Source organism: Pectinophora gossypiella, chromosome 18, assembly GCF_024362695.1.
Source record: "Pectinophora gossypiella chromosome 18, ilPecGoss1.1, whole genome shotgun sequence".
Classification (NCBI taxonomy): domain Eukaryota; kingdom Metazoa; phylum Arthropoda; class Insecta; order Lepidoptera; family Gelechiidae; genus Pectinophora; species Pectinophora gossypiella.
The window spans coordinates 7,076,809-7,095,231 of NC_065421.1; the positions used below are offsets into that span (position 1 = coordinate 7,076,809).

At 39.6% G+C, this 18,423-nt stretch overlaps 4 protein-coding genes across 4 annotated transcripts in view; 2 read left to right on the plus strand and 2 right to left on the minus strand.

Annotated features, from left to right (window-relative positions):
* Positions 1-5,377, minus strand: part of LOC126375118 (dynein beta chain, ciliary-like) — a 48,045-nt gene extending 42,668 nt beyond the window's left edge. The window contains exons 1-10 of the mRNA XM_050021959.1: positions 5,240-5,377; positions 4,601-4,711; positions 4,192-4,362; positions 3,517-3,687; positions 2,987-3,075; positions 2,790-2,893; positions 2,327-2,515; positions 2,059-2,232; positions 1,485-1,620; positions 791-1,019 (exon numbers count right to left, since the gene is read on the minus strand). Coding sequence (XP_049877916.1) covers positions 791-1,019; positions 1,485-1,620; positions 2,059-2,232; positions 2,327-2,515; positions 2,790-2,893; positions 2,987-3,075; positions 3,517-3,687; positions 4,192-4,362; positions 4,601-4,711; positions 5,240-5,251 — 1,386 coding nt within the window. The 5' untranslated portion in view covers positions 5,252-5,377. The remainder of the gene's footprint in view (positions 1-790; positions 1,020-1,484; positions 1,621-2,058; positions 2,233-2,326; positions 2,516-2,789; positions 2,894-2,986; positions 3,076-3,516; positions 3,688-4,191; positions 4,363-4,600; positions 4,712-5,239) is intronic.
* A 220-nt stretch (positions 5,378-5,597) lies between these two features.
* Positions 5,598-15,497, plus strand: LOC126375109 (DNA replication licensing factor Mcm5). The gene is made up of 13 exons (XM_050021952.1): positions 5,598-5,854; positions 5,941-6,088; positions 6,313-6,420; positions 6,532-6,704; positions 6,901-6,979; positions 7,122-7,280; positions 9,887-10,124; positions 12,175-12,368; positions 12,741-12,881; positions 13,241-13,417; positions 14,005-14,249; positions 14,640-14,782; positions 15,217-15,497. Exons 1-13 carry the CDS (start codon positions 5,700-5,702, stop codon positions 15,444-15,446), a joined length of 2,190 nt encoding a protein of 729 aa, XP_049877909.1. The 5' UTR covers positions 5,598-5,699; the 3' UTR covers positions 15,447-15,497.
* On the plus strand, positions 7,733-9,349 carry LOC126375110 (NADPH:adrenodoxin oxidoreductase, mitochondrial). The gene has a single exon (XM_050021953.1). The coding sequence runs from the start codon at positions 7,809-7,811 to the stop codon at positions 9,213-9,215; it is 1,407 nt and encodes a 468-aa protein (XP_049877910.1). The 5' UTR covers positions 7,733-7,808; the 3' UTR covers positions 9,216-9,349.
* A 272-nt stretch (positions 15,498-15,769) lies between the features above and the next one.
* LOC126374822 (1,5-anhydro-D-fructose reductase-like) lies at positions 15,770-18,372 on the minus strand. Its single transcript, XM_050021545.1, has 6 exons — positions 18,145-18,372; positions 17,908-18,075; positions 17,615-17,818; positions 17,110-17,360; positions 16,218-16,368; positions 15,770-16,142 (listed from the first exon to the last, which is right to left on the minus strand). Exons 1-6 carry the CDS (start codon positions 18,274-18,276, stop codon positions 15,966-15,968), a joined length of 1,083 nt encoding a protein of 360 aa, XP_049877502.1. The 5' UTR covers positions 18,277-18,372; the 3' UTR covers positions 15,770-15,965.
* Between the last annotated feature and the right edge of the window lie 51 nt (positions 18,373-18,423).

Genomic DNA, 18,423 nt, shown 5'->3' on the forward strand with positions numbered 1-18,423 from the left:
TAATGCCATATCTAACAAATCGCAGTTTAAGTCATCCATGATACTACTATCTATACAAACCGGGCAACCAGTTTATATTGAAATGTGTCCGCGTGATTTAATATGCTGCGAACGCAATGTCTCAACTCAGAATACACTGGTGATGCAAGCTATGCCATATTCGAATAAAAAATGTGTTATTGTAGCTCTTATTTATCATATACCCTCAAAATGCTTTTGTACGTATACTTAGTTTTTAAGTTCTCAAGTAAGTGAATTTATATTCTTATTGAGAATAAAGATTTCTTTAAACCATATCATGAGGCGATGGTAGTACATGTTATGTTTTTGATACTACTAATGGCCTCTGTGGTCCAGTGCCGTTGAGCTCACGATCCGGAGGCCCCAGGTTTGTATCCCGGTGGGGACATATCATAAAAAATACATTGTAATTCCTAGTTTGGTTAGTACATTACAGGCTGATCAGTTGATTGTCCGAAAGTAGGATGATCCGTGCTTCGGATGGCACGTTAAGCCGTTGGTACCGGTTACTACTTAATGATGTAAGTATGTTGCTGTTACATAAACTATGTCAGGGGCGGCTCAATAATAACCCTGACGCCAGGGTTGATGGGGGTTGGTAATCCACTACACAACCCAAACGATAGAAGATACTACTAATAATGACAGTATAAGTAGGCGGCATAAGAAGCCGGAGCGAGGGATTTTGTATGAAACCCCTAAAAAAACCCCCGGCCCAACAGATTGCCCCGCTTTCCCAACTCTGTGTGTAGCAAGCATAGGTCTTTACCTTCATACACTCTGTGCTCAGAATCTTCCCTCTAAGGCCGCAGAACTCGACTTTTTCCAGTTTGAGTATCTCGACGGTGGCCTCGAGGATCTCCTCGATCATTTTCAAGCGTTTCATGTACACATTAAACCGCGTGAACACGCGATTGAAGTCGAAAGACCATCGGATCGGAATCACGCCCGGGGGAAAGAATGTATGCACTTTGTCTCTGTTCATCTCGTATGTTTCACTGCAAAATAATAATTTCGAGCATTCATCGAGAAGATACACAGGCGTTTAAATCGCTCTGCGCAAAAGAGATGACAAATACTCATAATTTGTTCTCGTTTACACATATTGGCACGTTATGTTGAATTTTAAATCTACAGATGATCGCAATAAGAGTTCCTGCAGCTAACATGTGCAATGTGGTGCAAGTTGTCGATCGATTCAATAAATTTTATCAAAATCTATAAGTTTGTTTTTTTCCCTAACATACGTGCCACGTGATTTTGTTTGTATTTTAACAAAACTACATGACTTATTTGGGTTCACATATTAGCACAAATCGACAAAACGACAATTATACTGTCAGAATCGATAAAATGACTGTGACAAAATTTTATCGCGCATGTTAGCCCTACTGATAGGCCTCCTGTACTACTTGTGTCAGTCGGTGTAAAAAATAATTACTTTTAGAATTATGTTAACTTACATGAAATGATTAAGATTGGCGATACCCTTCCTCAACTTCATCAATTGTTCATCAGGCTCTCCTTGGAATATGGACGGCGGGTCGATGAAGTTGGTGCACTGCTGGATTACCAGGTTGCAAACTTCTCGTAGAAGGGCTGGAATAACGCGCTATTTGAAGCCTCCCAAAATTAATGATTACCATCATTATCAGCTTTAAACAGGAGTAGGCCTCAAATAGATGGTTCACTCATAAATTCGCTACACATAAATTGGAAACAAGAACCATAATAAAGACTATAGAGAACCGGAGAGGAAATATGATTGGCCATCTGATACGACACCATTCGTTTATAAAAAACATTACAGAAGGAAAAAAATAAGGAAAGAGAGGAGGAAGGGGTAGACCTAGGAGAACATTTATGAAACAAATAAAAGAGAAGGTGCAGGTCGTATCGTATCAGGAGGTGAAGGATTTGGCGGGAAGAAGAGAGGAATGGTGATTACTCCACCGACGAGCGCAGCTCTTAAATAAAAAGAGAGAGAAATGGGAAACACATATATTTTTTTCCAATTAAAAAGATTGCAGTACTTACGTATAAGCTTCTCCACATTGCAGAAGTACCGAGAGTTGCCCCACAGCAAACCGATGCAGTGGAACATGGGTCTAATGAGATGCTTGGCATCAGAAAAGTCCGTCACCTCAAAGTTTTCAAAGTACCCAATCAAAGGGCGCTGGTACACGTAGATGTCACGACATTCCACGATAGCTGGGCAAACACAATGTTTATTCAAATTAACAAAGATTAAAAACTACATGAGTAATGATAAAAACTGTTTTTGTGTATTTATAAAATTACTTACAAGCCACAACATTGGTCAACATTGTCTTGAAGCAGTTGAGATATACACTATGGGTATCCTCTAAATAGTGAGCCATACGTTTCACGCGTGGATCTCTCAGTTGAGAGTATATTCCTTCCAAGTTGCGCAAACGTCGCGAATAAAAATCTATATCCGCTGTAGGCAGCGGGAGCTTGGTTCTTTTAAATGCTGGAAAATATATAAGTATCATTCAATTATTTTTATAATAATGAAACAAGCCTAAGCCGTAAACATGTTACAAAGTCCACGCTACTGTGGGACACTGCTTATAAGATCCATTTCGTAGCAGAGTTGTTTTGTCTTAATTTAAAATCTTGTTGCCTTGGGGTTAAGGAGTATTAATATACCTACTATGTATTCCGAACTTGAATGAAAAGCGGTAGATCGAACAGCAGAATAAATATATTCGTAAGTACAGCAGTATCAGACCAAACCAACTTACCTATGTAAGAGTCCTCTTGCAACAAATCATGAACTTGTTTAGCCCATTTTATTACAGCACCTTCTATGTTAGTTTTCAGCTGCAAATCCAAATCTTCCCCATCGCTGCAAGAATATTGAATTACAACAATATATACGGGTTTTTCTTATTATCAATGATTCGAAAATCGAAGTCCGAAACTAAATCCGGAACTTTACCTTTCCTTTAACCTAGACTCAGCATGGTAAATGTTCTCGACACCCGCCGGCATTGCTAGCATCACTTGACTGGACATCTCACCTTTCAACTATAAAAAAGCAATAAAATATACTTAATAACACAGCCTGAAATGCTTGCCCAAATTTGGATGCCTGTATAGTGCTTTGCCCACTGTCCCATGGCGGCTCAGTAATAAACCTGACACCAGGGTTGATGGGGTTGGTAATCCACCTCACAATCCACACGATAGAAGAAGATGGCCCACTGTAGGGCAGTGCTGTTTACTCTTCTTTTCTTCAACTCTTTGCATGCTTAGAGTTTTCGCTTTCCGAACAGCAATCCTAATAATTGCGTCGTGGATTGTACAGTTCATTTTAAATCAGCGGATTTTACATGTATTTAGGGCTGCGTCTATTATCAGAGGTGATATTGCGTCTCGCGGCCTGTTTACGGCATTACGTGATATTAGGCTGGCAGTATTAAAGGCTATGAAAGTCAACAACAAACCAAATAAGGAAACATATCAGACCTGATGCATAAGATTCCTGAGTTCATTGACATGTCTCTTCATGTCTGTCTGGACGATTTTCGGCCAACCTATTTGGTTCTGAGGGTTGCACAACATGGGGCCGACCACTTCGTCTGCCAACACGCTGATATCCATCAACACATTAGGCGACATCTCGCCTAAGGTAACAATCTAATAATCAAAAATTATAAGCAGATTAGATTACCTACAATAAAATAACATAACAAAACAGCCTACATACATTATACGAGTTACGTCCCACTACTGGGACCCCCTCAATCAACCAAAGGAGGTAAGGAGCATATTCCATATTGTTGCTCCACTGCAGATTGGCGTATTTTACGACTAATAGCCAGGACCAACGGCTTAACGTGCCCTCCGAAGCGCGGAATCATCTTACTTTTTCGGCAATGTCCTTACCAAACAAAGGACGCTCTCACAAAGTGATTTCGATAGTGCCCCATCGGGAATCAAACCTAGACCTCCAGATTGTGACCACTAAACCACTGGGGCTACAATATAACCTACAATAAAGGGTTACCTACAACAAATATAGTAAAACTTTATGAACTTGTTGATAGAAGTAAACAATAAATAAATAACTTACCTTATTTACAAAATTTAAGCTTTATAAACTAGACAGAAAACTCTTATTACTACAACAGAGTACCTTACCTTCCGAAAGTTGGCTTGTGTAATTTTTTCCTCTTCTTTTCTTAGTAAGTATACAAGTTTACTTTTATTTACTGCAGGGAATGTGAGACTGCAGGACAACATCCCAGCAACATTCATGCGAAATATCAAGATGGGAATCTTTGGGCCATCAAAGTACCTAAATAAGATATGCTGTAACAATAAATACATTTTATTTTAGTTTAGTTAGATTTACTTCTTTATATCTTTTATTTACCTACCTATCTACATAGATAAGATATGTTTGTTTTTAAGTTGTTTTTTAAGATTGAGATTACTAGGACTGCATAGAAGTAAAGCTGTACATTAGAATTTTTCTAATGTACAGTCACGTCTCAGTATATAAGACATCATTATTGTGTAAACAAAAATGATTCAATATTTAACTCACCCTATCTTCCCCAGCAATGAATTTGTTCCATTTGTCAATTTTCTGTTTGAGTGTTTTCAGCAAATATTCACTTAAGAACTCTAGCCGGGTATCTACCCCATCATCACCTTTCTGTAAAAGATAAGATCAACATAAAAGGAGAGCAAGTCTAGAACTCTGAGACAAGATACAGGCTATCATCAAGATGACGAATCTTTGTTGATTTATTATAATCCTATTTACTTATTTCTTCCAAGTTTGCTTGGAGGAAATAGTTGGGTACTTATTAGGTAAAAATTGGAAAAAAGGTAGGAAAAGCCTTGACCAGTTATGAGATGTTTACAACTATTAATGAGACGTAAGATATATTGCAAATTGCGTATTCTAATTATTCCAACTACTGCCCCTATAAAATTATCATACATCTGCAAAGAATAGACAGTGTTTCCCTGTCAGTACTTTCACACAAGGGTCAATAGATAGATGGATTACCCTGCCCTTACCAGTTTTATTAAAAACAATTGTTTGTAGACATACAATCCAAAGTAAACGTTTACATCTACTAAACCTTACTTTTTGATTGATTATGATGTAATAAATAACAAAATAAGAAACAGACTTGTGATTTATGAAAACTAATGTAGGTAGGTAATTACTTACATCTTGCGCCATGTTCGAGTTTTATTTACAAACCCTATGTATTATTTCAATAATTGCATGTTGAATTCACAATCAGTAAAACTATTTTATACGTTTTTAACTGCAAACCAAACACAAACAACGACTATTCGTTGGCATAGTAACATACCTAAAGAATTTTTAAATTTGGAACCAAAAATACCATGTTCGGATACATTTTTACTCCATAAAGCTGATTTCACACCACGTTAGTTTTGCAGGCAAAGTAGGTGAGAAGAGTTAAGTCACTGACTGAGTGACTCAGTTCAGCTATCTGTTGAATTGAACGCATCCAAAACAAAAAAAAAAACAATTGTCACTGTCAAAATTACGCGCCAAATTTCTATAACAACGCTCGCGGTGTATGCGGTGTTATTTCTAATTCTAATTAATTTCAAGACGTTTTCTATCTTGTAACCCTTGCCTTGCGTTTAAGTGCATAATGGAAGGTTTTGACGATCCCGGTGTTTTCTTTTCGGATAACTTTGGCGTTGAAGAGAACGAGTCACAAGATCAGATTAACCTACAAGCCGTGAAAAAGAAGTTCAAAGAATTCATCAGGCAATTCCATACCGGAAATTTCAACTACAAATACAGGTATCTATCTTCATATCTCAATTTGATCGATACATTTTTGTACAAACGATAGCATTATTGTTTAATTCTCTTTGTCATTTTTACAGAGATGCATTGAAACGAAACTATAACCTCGGACAATACTGGGTGGAAATAAATATCGAAGATTTGTCCAGTTTTGATGAAGTGTTGGCTGAAAAATTGTATAAAAAACCTACAGAACACTTGCCAATATTGGAGGAAGCTGCAAAAGATGTGAGTTTCTATTCCACTTGTGACATTATTTACATATATTACATTATATGGTTGGTAACTTATTGTGTCTAAATCATAGAATACCCTAATTCAACCATATAAGACCTGTATCATTCTCATTATTGGAACATATCTGTAAGGCTTAATAAAAACCTAACAATTTAACATTTTCATCTCTGCAATAAATTATTAAAATTGACTAAGTATAATACCTAACATTGCAGTTGGCAGATGAATTGACTGCCCCAAGACCAGAAGGTGAAGAAAAAGTTGAGGATATACAGGTGTTGCTGTCTTCAGATGCACATGCTGCTAATTTACGAGAGTTGAAAGTAAGTTGTCTTTTCATCAACTCTTATGTATAGAACATGGAAATATATGCAAATATGTAATAATCTTTTTATTGTACTTGACCCTCTTTATAGTAAATAACAAAATTTCAGTCAGAAAATGTATCCCGTCTTGTGAAGATACCTGGTATAGTGATATCAGCATCTGGCATCAAGGCTAAGGCCACGAAGATCTCCATCCAATGTCGATCATGTCGCAACATCATTCCAAACCTACCTGTCAAGCCAGGCCTCGAGGGCTATGTCATGCCCAGGAAGTGCAACACGTAAATATTATTACCAATTAATTATGATTTTTAACAAATACAAATGGATTTCCCTAATGAAACCCAAAATATAACTAATCAGAATAAAGGATGTTACTAATATATCATGTACATTAATAAGTCTTACCTTACACTTTACAAAATAGTGTCCCTTATATTATTTCCTAACATGTATCTTGGGAAAATTTTGTTATAGGGAACAAGCTGGTCGACCAAAATGTCCACTAGATCCCTACTTCATCATTCCAGACAAGTGCAAGTGTATTGATTACCAGGTAACTATCTTAAAAATAAAATCTTTGTTTATAATACTTGAAGCCTCTTCTTATCCAGTGTTTATTGCCTATTTTTTAGACCGTCTGTACCTTATTTTTCTCAATACAAATATTATCCAATTAATACTTCATAACAAAACAGGTTTTGAAACTGCAAGAGACACCTGAAAGCATACCACAAGGTGAAATGCCTCGTCACCTAACTGTTTACTGTGACCGCACACTCTGTGAGAGAGTCTCCCCCGGCGCCAGGGTCATTGTCCTCGGAATATACTCCATTAAGAAGATTGCGAAAATTGGGGTGAGTCTGCATTTGAAGTTACTACAATACAACTCAAGACTTCCTGTTTACTCTACATTAACTATTCAGCCTGCGACTCTGTCCGCGCAGTATTCAATTATCGCGCGCGCCATGTTTAGCTCCACATTAATAAATAATATAAAAACTATCCAAAGTCCTTTCCCAAGGTCTAATCTGTCGATATACCAAATTTCATCAAAATCAGTTTAGTAGTGTTGATATGAGAGAATCAGAGTAGGTAAAACATTTAATAATGAGAAATTGTAGAGTAAGCATTGATTTTATAGGTTTCCGTGGGCTGCCAAATTAGAAGCCAACTAATTACGCACTGAGTTTACTTTTAAAAACAAATGTTTTGAAACGATTAATGCTGAAAAATCGATTAAGTTCAATAATCGATTTTGGTACATCTCTAACTTTTGACATTGGCAGCCTAGTTGACAGTTGACACAATCAACCGATCGATGTTTTTGTAAGGTTAGCGCGTCTCTTATCCGAGACAAATTATAAATTATAATTTACCTCAAGATGAATTCAAACGCGATAAAAATGGCGTCCAGAATGTTTTGTTCGGCCCCTAAAGTGATCCCTCGTGTTTGCATCGTCGGGGCAGGCCCGGCGGGCTTCTACGCGGCGATGCATCTCTCCAAACACTTGGACAATGTCAACATTGATATTCTTGAAAAACTTCCGGTGCCTTTTGGATTGATAAGATACGGAGTAGCACCTGATCACCCAGAAGTTAAAAATGTGATAAACCAATTCACAAAGGTAGCACAACAAAATAATGTGAATTTCTATGGGAACATTGCCCTAGGTCAGGATATTACATTATCGCAACTTCGTCAACATTACGACGCTGTGCTACTTACATATGGCGCTGAAGAAGACCGAATACTTGGCATTGACAATGAAGATGGTGAAAATATAATTGCAGCAAGAAACTTTGTGGGTTGGTACAATGGGTTGCCCAGTGATAAAGACTTAAAAGTTGACTTATCTGGATCCACAGCAGCTATACTTGGCCAAGGCAATGTGGCCTTAGATATAGCTAGAATACTTTTAACACCACTTGATAAATTAAAGACAACAGATATTACAGAGCATGCTCTTGAAACTTTAGCAGAGTCTAAAATAAAAGAATTGTATCTGGTTGGCAGACGTGGACCTTTACAGGTTGCATTTACTATAAAGGAATTAAGAGAACAACTCAAACTAGATAATTGTAAAACAATTTGGAGAAAGGAAGATTTTGCTGGAGTAGCAGATGTAGTTGCTAACCTACCTCGTCCTAGAAAAAGATTGACAGAATTGATGCTCAAAGCCTTAAATGAAAACCAAACTGTTGATAACAATAATAATGTTAAATATTTGAAGCCTATATTTTTTAGAAGTCCAGAAAAATTTTTACTGAATGATCAAAAGAAACTCACTGGAATTCAATTTGTTTGCAACGAATTAGTTGGAGACAAAATAGAAGAGCAGAAATGTGTACCTACAAGTGAAAAAGAAATTATAGAGTGCAGTTTAGCATTTAGAAGTATTGGGTACAAGAGTGTCAAAGTAGACAGTGATTTAACATTCAGTGCAAGTGGTTATGTGCCTAATAACAGAGGTAGGGTTGATGATCAACTTGTAAACAAAGCCAAGTTGTATGTGGCTGGATGGCTTGGCACGGGACCAGTTGGTGTTATTCTACATACTATGGGGAATGCTTTTCAAGTGGCAAAAGTAATGTGTGAAGATCTAAAAAGCGACTGTATAGCTAATAAAGGAGGTTTTGAGGAAGTTAAAAAATCATTAAACACTCCTGTTGTGGACTGGAAGGGTTGGGAGAAGATAGACCAATATGAGACTGAACAAGGCAAGAAAAAGGGCAAGCCTAGAGAAAAAATATGCACTGTAGAAAAAATGATTGAAATTGCGAATATATGAAATTTGCATTAGATCTTCTAGATATAGTTGCTATAATTAAGTTTTAAACCTAGTTAAGTTTCAAGACACTATTTTGTACCTTTTTAGACTTTGCATTTGGTATATTATGTTTTCATAAAGGAATATTTTTTTTATATTGATTTATTTATTTTAAAACCTACTGCACATCTAGACACAGACAAGTTGGGCAACTTAATTACTTACAACTAAGATAATCTGCCCAATGAAAAGTAGATTAATCAATTGGACATTTTTACTGACTCATGCTACTCCCACTGAATATCTTGGCTCCTAGATCCCCCATTAATTTGCACATGGAAAACCATATTAATAATTTCGGCTGTTTTTAATGACGTTTTTGCTGGAGATCTCGACCCCAGATCGCCGCATCAACAAATCTGCCCACCAAAGCGCAGATCAGTCAGTTTGGTTCATTTTTACTGACTGTCGCTACTCCCACTCTTGGAGATCTCGAACCCCAGTTTCCCCCCTTCCTCTACGCTCACCGAAGTGATAAATCATAGTTTTACTGACTATTGCTGCTCCACTTTTGAAGATCTCCACGCAGCATCGAAGCCTGCTAAATTAAAATGTTTTGAACAACCCATGCCATTACCTCAGAATGTATATAGTTCTCATTACCACTCCTAACACCTAAGTATTCCCTGTAGCGCGAAGGTCGTGACAAGGGTTCTGTGGGGGTGCGGTCGTCGTACCTGCGCGCCGTAGGGCTGACCACCGAAGAGGGCGCCACCGGGGGCCTGCGCCCCTTCACGGCGGACGAGGAGGAACAGTTCCGCAGACTCGCGGCGTCCCCAGACATCTACGAGAGGATTGCCAAGTCAATAGCTCCTAGTGTGTTTGGTGCTGTTGATATGAAGAAAGCTATCGCCTGCTTATTGTTTGGTGGTTAGTATGTTAATAAGTAATACTCTAGGAAGATTTTGTCGAGAGTGGAAAATGCTAAAGTAGTGTGCCAGCATCATAAGTGTAATTCAATGGTCTCTGCCAACCCAATGGGTAATAGACATGGCCTTATGTACGTATGTATAGTCACATTTGAATAGCTCGTATAATCTACTTTGACGAGGTAGCTCATCAATCAATAATACTTTATTGCACAACGACATATACAAAGGACATAAACATACGAATAAAAATAAGCACAATAGGCTGTCTTGATGCTAAACAGCAATTTCTGCCAGGCAACCTTAGGGTGAAAGAAGTTTAATCAACATACACAAAATAGGTAAAAAATATCCTTTCGCTTGAAACACATTTCAATTATGAAACCGTAAGGCTCAAAATTGATAATTTTATTATTCAAAACAAAAGAAATGTAGTCTGACGGATTACCTATAAGCAAATCTAATTAATATCCGTATACTATTTTTAAGTCTACCTTGAACACAATAACAATGTGCCAACCTACGAATAAATAATAAGTGCCAACTAACTAACCAATAAGGCGAACTGCCATGCAAAATACGCGATAGACGTCGAATTGCGGCCAGCGGATACCAATACTAAGGCTATCTGTTCCGCCTCCTTATATTATCATATACGTTACATTATATTGACTTGTATACTGAGAAATAATAAAAACGAAACATGTTCAGACATAGACCTAGGATTTTCGCGCTGTTTACTTAAATATTCCCTGTAAAAACCGTTAATATCCTTTCTAAAATGATAATCTATTACAAATATCGTTCTTAGGAAAAATGTGCAAGTCATAACATAACGGTTAGGTAGACCTTACGCTTCGCTTTGCTCGTTTTGGCGGGAGCACTACCGTGCCCCTAGATACTTTGTTTTATTGCACACACAGGAAATATAAAGTTTCAGAAACGAAAGCGAAATAGTACAATAGGCAGTACCAGATCATCATCAACTCTTTCTGATTACTTGTGTTTCTACCGACCCCGTTAGGGATAACCATCCGTCCGATCATGACCTATGCAGGGGTAGTTTTCGCTCATGCGAGTTCCTCTCAAATCCACCGTCTACAGGTAATACAAAATCGTTTCATGCGGAAAGCCACGGGAGCTCCGTGGTTCCTTCGCAATGAAAATCTGCACATTGACCTAGGTCTGCCAACCATTGCCCAATGGCTCAAATTAGCTTCCAAACGTTTTTTCGATTCTGCTCCGCACCACCCAAATCCCCTGGTAGTTGCGGCTTCCGAATACATCCCGCTTAGGGACGGTACTGAAAAGTATCGGCGTCCGAAGGACGTAATATACGATCCCGACGACCCGATTACTCTAGCCATAGAGGCAGCCAATCAGCTCGCGACACCAAACACTTCAGGACCCCGATACCGACCCCGCCGGCGTGGTCGACGATTTCCCTCATTCAGCGCTTATCGCTATCGACCCACTAGGGTCGATTAATTCTTTCAAATATTTTTCCTCTGCGACGACGCCCTGAGCCGAGGTTCGCGCCCAACTGGGCACCCTCAGGCCTGTTGTCTTAAACGTTGTACCGGGTGAGAGCCTTCAGCGCTCCCCATTTGTCCGGCCAAGTAGTTAATGCCATCTGCGGCAAATCTACAATAAGTCACGTCAAAAAAAAAAAAAGTTAGGGATAAGGAGCGTGAGTTTGTGTACTTTTTTCGTCTTATAAATTATGTTGAATACTGTATACCAGTAGTATTGGGCGGAAGGCAAGATGGAACCCACTGCCCTATTTTTTCCCTAAAAAAGTAACATGAAATTAGTAATGACAGGCAACGCACTTGTGACCCCTCTGGTGATGCGGGTGCCTATGGGCAAAAATAATTGCTTACCATCAGGCGATTGGTCTGCAGTGGTTTGCCCCCTCATCCCCCCTATGTTTGCCCCGTTATCCCGTTTTTCACAGGGTCCGCTTACCTGACCAAAAGATTTGACAGGTCCGGTTCGGGTCTGGGGGATCGTTTGCTCCCTATAAAAAACACCAACCTAATAAACCACAGGTTCCCGCAAAAGACTGCCAGACGGACTGACGCGGCGCGGCGACATCAACATCTTACTCCTAGGCGACCCCGGTACTGCCAAATCCCAGCTGCTGAAGTTTGTTGAGAAGGTGGCGCCCATCGGCGTCTATACCTCCGGCAAGGGGTCTAGTGCCGCTGGTCTTACCGCCTCTGTTATTCGAGATCCGGGCAGCGTGAGTACTACTGAATTCCTTTACCTACTATGAAATTATCCCACCCAAACCCAACCCAAATTATAACCCAAATTCCAATGTCAATTGAACCGAGACATCAAAATTACGAATGGACCTCTCATCAAAGATGTGAAAGTCAAACTTTATTGCTAAATAGCCATTTCAATCAATCCTTTCAAATTACTTCTTTATTTAATGCCTACTGAGTCTGGATAGAGCAATTCTTATATCGTTGGTTGTGACATGGATTACAGACCCCATCAAGCCTGGTGTCAGAGTTATTATTGAGTTGCCAAAGGCCCCTGACATGACTCATTTAACAGATTCATGTACTGCTTTATTAAAGCATTTCTTGTGTTGTCCGTTGTGTAGCGTAACTTCGTGATGGAAGGCGGCGCGATGGTGCTGGCGGACGGCGGCGTGGTGTGCATCGACGAGTTCGACAAGATGCGCGAGGACGACCGTGTCGCCATACACGAGGCTATGGAACAACAGACCATCTCCATTGCCAAGGTGACATAAATTAATAAATCATATCTATCTTGAAACCTTAGCTTGGAATGGGAGTGAATATAGTGAGTGATCACAAAAAATTGTTTGACACCAAATTGTCATAATTATCAAACAACACAAAAAGGGGTGACGAAAAATTACGGCAAATTTCTGTTATTCTTTTTGTGTCTTTCCATAACGCTATTTTGTTTTAAGAGGAGTGAGAGAACGTGCCTCTCCAAGACTGGTATAGTTCATCCGCAAGTCGTTGTCACCGCCTGAGGTGAGCGGCGAGACAGGGGGGGATGACTGATTGGCACACCGAGTGTTCTTTAAGGACGTGCGCACGGACCACCTGACTATAAGCATGAACTTTCCAGGCGGGCATAACAACGACGCTGAACTCGCGCTGCTCAGTACTAGCCGCAGCCAACTCTGTGTTCGGCCGCTGGGACGACACCAAGGCGGACGACAATATTGACTTCATGCCCACCATCCTCTCCCGCTTCGACATGATCTTCATCGTCAAAGATGAACACGACCAGAACAGAGATATTGTAAGTTTTTGGTATTTAGATTTGCCTCTGATGACATGGCCACCGGTACGACATTTAAGACGACATGCCTGAGCCCAGGCATATTTATGATTATGGAGCATAAGCCATATGATGCGTGATCATATAAATATCATATACAAATATATACGTGTATGTATTATGTATAAATATGTATTGTGTGTGTTTGTATGTGTCTGTATGAATGACGTGGCCCTTCCATCTTACTAATATAGATGCTTGTTACAATTTCACTGATTTAATGACGGATTTCTAGAGTATTCTATTCTCTCACGTTTAATAATGGTGCCGATTGTCGCAGACACCAAAATAATTTTAACTTAATTTGACAAGACTAAGACTAGCCCTATCTCTTTCTTGCACTTGTAAGTGAAAGACGGAACTAGTTTAAGAACTATCAGAACTAGAATTAGGTTAAGTTCGTGTCCGTCAGGATTAGAACAAATTATCACGTTTTCTACTGATTTGAATCTACATTACAATAAACTAATTGCGCCAGCATTGGGACACATGTACACTGTATACGTTATGTCTTTGAGGTGTATAATAAATGTGTATCCTCGTGACAGACGCTAGCCAAGCACATAATCTCAGTGCACATGGGCGGCGACAGCGCGGAGCGCGAGGTGTCGGCGGGCGAGCTGCCGCTGGCGCTGCTGCGGCGCTACGCCGCCTACTGCCGCGGCCGCTGCGGCCCGCGCCTCGCCGCCGCCGCCGCCGAGCGGCTGCGGGCCCGATACGTGCTCATGAGGAACGGCGCCTCGCACCACGAGAGGCAGGCCGACAAGAGACTTTCCATACCTATTACTGTCAGGTACGTGAAATTTGCGGTGATTTTGACAAAATAAAACCAGGAGCGTCAAGATCGGAAAAAGTAGTAAACTAATCGTTTAAATAGTTATATTTTTTCAACATAAGTCCCCGCTTATTATTAGATTCCCTATACGAAACTCCATGTATAGGTTGGTGTATTTATTTTGAGTTTGATGTAGAATGATTGGTAAAACGAGTCTCGGCCATTCTGCATCTTTCTGTCGTTACTTGTTAGGTACCTCGTACACGCAGCTGCGCAGTTTATTTCTTGCGAAAATAAACTCCATTAAAAGTCTCTATTTAATTATTAAGAAACTAAAATGGTATGTGGTAATTATTATACTAGAAGACGATAATGACCTGCTGCATAGAAATAAAAACTACTTTTTAGACAACTGGAAGCAATCGTCCGTATATCGGAGTCGTTGGCCAAGATGCAGCTGCAGCCGTTCGCGACAGAGGCGCACGTCACCGAGGCTCTGCGTCTCTTCCAGGTGTCCACGCTGGACGCCGCCATGACCGGCAGCCTGGCTGGTGAGTTTACACAAATACCTACAGTCCCTCATGCGCACCAGGCGCTCAGACGCCGAGTTGCGGAAAACGACGCGCGAATACCAGTACCTTCAAACGTTGTACGTATACAAATTCATCAACAATAATATGAATCTTGGACTAAGATATGTGTACATCAACTTTTCGAAGCAATTCATCTAAAAAGCAATATTGAAAGTTTACATTTGAAGTGCGCAATGCACACAGACGTCAAATAGCAATATTGCTTTTTTAGGATTGCTTTGATGTGGCCTTTTTAACCCTTGTTTTATGTACGTATGTACCCATAGTCTCTGCTTACCCCAGTGCGAAAGAAACGTGAGTTTTATGTATGTATGTAAAGACGAAAGGAAATTATTGAAATTGTAATTTCGGATTACGCCTTCAGATACTGATATGAAACGTTTTACCGACAGGAGCCGAAGGTTTCACGACAGAAGAAGACCACGAGATCCTCTCGCGTATCGAGAAACAGCTGAAGCGCAGGTTCGCTGTCGGCTCGCAAGTGTCGGAGCAAACTATCATCCAGGACTTCTTACGTCAGAAGTACCCGGAGCGCTCCATCCTCAAAGTCATCCACACCATGATCCGCCGAGGTGAACTACAGCATCGTTTGCAGAGGAAAATGCTCTACCGACTATCATAATTGACTATACCAATATTACTTTTTCGATCTGAATATACAGTCTGAAGTTAATCTTTGAGTTTTAATCAAGTCTAAGCAGAAGTATGCAAATGTGCCTACAAAACTTTCGTCAACGATCCGAATTAGTGTAGCCGACCTATTGAGAGTTACAATCGACAGTTTTCATCTAAAAAAGTTCGATATTATTGTTTCTGTGAGCTTCGTTAGGTAGCTGTTAAAACTCGATATTCTGTAGGCCAACTATCGATCAGAAACTGAATACATTGTTTTTAATCAAGTCTAAGCAGAAGTGCAAGGGGAACCAACATTTAATCAACACACAATGTTTTCACTTTGTAACTGTAATTTTAAAAATAAATAGCTACACGTGCTTAAAGCACCCAATAAATAAACTATATCAGTTGCACTGACCTTTGTATTAAAGCTAGTGATATAGCTAAGGCGAAATTAAATTACGAGGTACCTTCAAGGCTGAGCAAGAAATCGTGACAATATGACCTAATTCTTCAAGAATATCGCTCATTGTGCTCCTTCCATTACGACAGCCTTTGGATTTTTGAAGGGGTACTCCGGGTGGCTCTCTACGCCCTTCCAGAACAAAAAGTTGAAGATGCGCCCCTCTTCGCCCTTGTCCAACTTCTTCAAGCGGTTCATCTCCGCTGGCGTCAGATCAAAATCGAATATATCCATGTTTTCCTGCAATGTAATATGAATAAAATCAAAAATGCTAGACATTTTTTGCTAGTGACATTGTTGGAATACAGTACATACTTGGAGTCTATGTTCTGATGTACTTTTCGGGATCACAACAATCTTCTGCGCGACTAAGAAATTAAGCAGAACTTGCGCTGGTGTTTTCTTGTGAGCTTCAGAAATCTCCTTCACATCCTTGTGCCCGAGCAAGTCTGGGAAAGTATCAGGGCTGAAATTTAAGTTTTCCATTTTACTTTACAACTCGTTAAATTGCATGGAAATATTGGTGGACTTTGACGTGATTTATACACTTCGCCTCATACCGAGATACAGGATTGGCTTTTCAAAAGGCTTTCAGGATCAAAGAAGGCAAGGCACAAACCTAATTAAAAAGTTTATTAAATAACATTATTTAAATAAAATGGGGGTACCGTTATATCCACATTGGCAACACTACTAATAAATATTGCCGCCATTCTTAACTCTTTTCCTGTTTGTTATCGTTATGGAATTTGTCCCGATTAAGTTGGCTTACCTATCCTCCTTTCGCATGTTGTCATCTATCCTTAATATCCTTATACAATAGAAGACGATGTATACCTACGTATCTACACTAAACGATTGCAGTTGTTGAGACCCTATAGATGGCACCACTATCTACTGGCATTTATCATCCTGCACATTGATCACCTTAGCTTCTCGTAAAAACATGGTTTTTACTGTAAATAAGTCAGCGAGTTCGATAATCTACATAACATAAGCTCACGACTATTTCCCAATTGGGGTAGTCAGAGGTACATCCATCGCAAGATGAACTATGTACCCACACCTCACCAAGCTTTCTGTTAGACCGACGTGATATGTGGTGAGTCGTATCGCCGCGTATAATGGTCGATGATCTGATAAAGAAAAACTAGAAGTGCAACTAATTCCATCGTCCGCTACGCGTACAAGAAACACAAGCACTCACTTGTAGTCATATTTGTTGACGAAGTGCTCCTTAGCGCCAGGGCTGCCGAGAGGCGCGTAGGCTGTGACCACGATATTGTTCTCAGAACAGAACTTGCGTAGCTCCATCTGCTGGAAGTACGCGTGGAGTTCTACCTGCAGCACTTGAGGTTTCAATTCTGCCGCCTTCATTATTTTTAAAATCTGCGCTTCATTAAAGTTGGATAAGCCCAAATTGCGTACTAGACCGTCATTTCTGCATTCCTCCATTTTCTGTAAATGAAAACTAATATTTAGATTCGTACCTATTCGTCTCGTAATACAACACGTAAGACAATTACAAATGTACAAAAAAACAATCGGCCGTGTTATTGCTACGTAGCACTTTATTATTAGTATTATATATAGTATTATTCCTTAATCTATGCTTTTGATGTAGAAATCAAGATGGTCCAAATGAAGAAAGTATAGTCATCCATTGCGTTACGCCGCGATACATCATTTGAAATCGCACTATTCCCACACACCTTCCATGTAGTAATGTGGTTGGTTTCCATATCCAGCATGTATTCCCCAGAGTGCTGAATCAGAGGCGTCAGAGTCTCAGGATTACAGTAGAAGGCGAATGGCACATGGATCAGGTATAAGTCAACATAGTCCATCTTCAGTCGACTTAGCTGCAGCTCTAAAAACTTTCTAACGTCTGACGCTCGATTGCCTACATGCGGAAGCTGAAATGAAAAAGTAAAAAGTAGATAGGCACTTAACTAAATTGATATCCTAGAACACCAAATACATTTTAGCATTACTTTCCTCTTACCTTGGTTGTTATGAATAAATCCTTTCTAGTCCCCTTTCCGTCTTCGATCCATTTTTTAATAGCGTTACCAATAGCTTCTTCATTATTATAATTAAATGCTGTGTCGATATGTCGATAGCCTAAATCAAGTGCCTTGTAAACTGTAGTCTCAATGACATCAGATGGGGCCTGGAAACATTACAATAAATTTGAAATAAAGTGGAACTTGGCCTTCAACATTTTGTATTGAATACAAACCTGCCAAGTGCCTAAACCTAACGTAGGCATCAAATCATCAGTCTGAGACAGTTTCACGTGTTTCATTTTTCTAGAGTAATAGCGTATCTGAAACTTGAAAGCCAAACGCAACACACGTATTCCACAGTTCATATATTTCAGCTGAAAGAAAACCTGTCAGACATAAAAAATTGGCAACGAGCCAAAAACGTTTAATAATCGAAAAGAACGAGCCGTCAAGTAAAAATGTATTGCTGCGCAATAATAAATGCAATACTTTAACAAAAACAATCAATGGAA

Coding starts and splice junctions, on each gene's coding strand:
- LOC126375110 (XM_050021953.1), top strand. CDS start 7,809: ATGAATTCAAACGCGATAAAAATGGCGTCCAGAATGTTTTGTTCGGCC.
- LOC126374822 (XM_050021545.1), bottom strand. CDS start 18,276: ATGAACTGTGGAATACGTGTGTTGCGTTTGGCTTTCAAGTTTCAGATA. Junction 18,076..18,144: donor TAGGTTTAGGCACTTGGCAG/GTTTGTATTCAA, acceptor TAATGTTTCCAG/GCCCCATCTGATGTCATTGA. Junction 16,143..16,217: donor CATCAGAACATAGACTCCAA/GTATGTACTGTA, acceptor ATTACATTGCAG/GAAAACATGGATATATTCGA.
- LOC126375109 (XM_050021952.1), top strand. CDS start 5,700: ATGGAAGGTTTTGACGATCCCGGTGTTTTCTTTTCGGATAACTTTGGC. Junction 6,089..6,312: donor TGGAGGAAGCTGCAAAAGAT/GTGAGTTTCTAT, acceptor CTAACATTGCAG/TTGGCAGATGAATTGACTGC. Junction 7,281..9,886: donor AGAAGATTGCGAAAATTGGG/GTGAGTCTGCAT, acceptor TATTCCCTGTAG/CGCGAAGGTCGTGACAAGGG.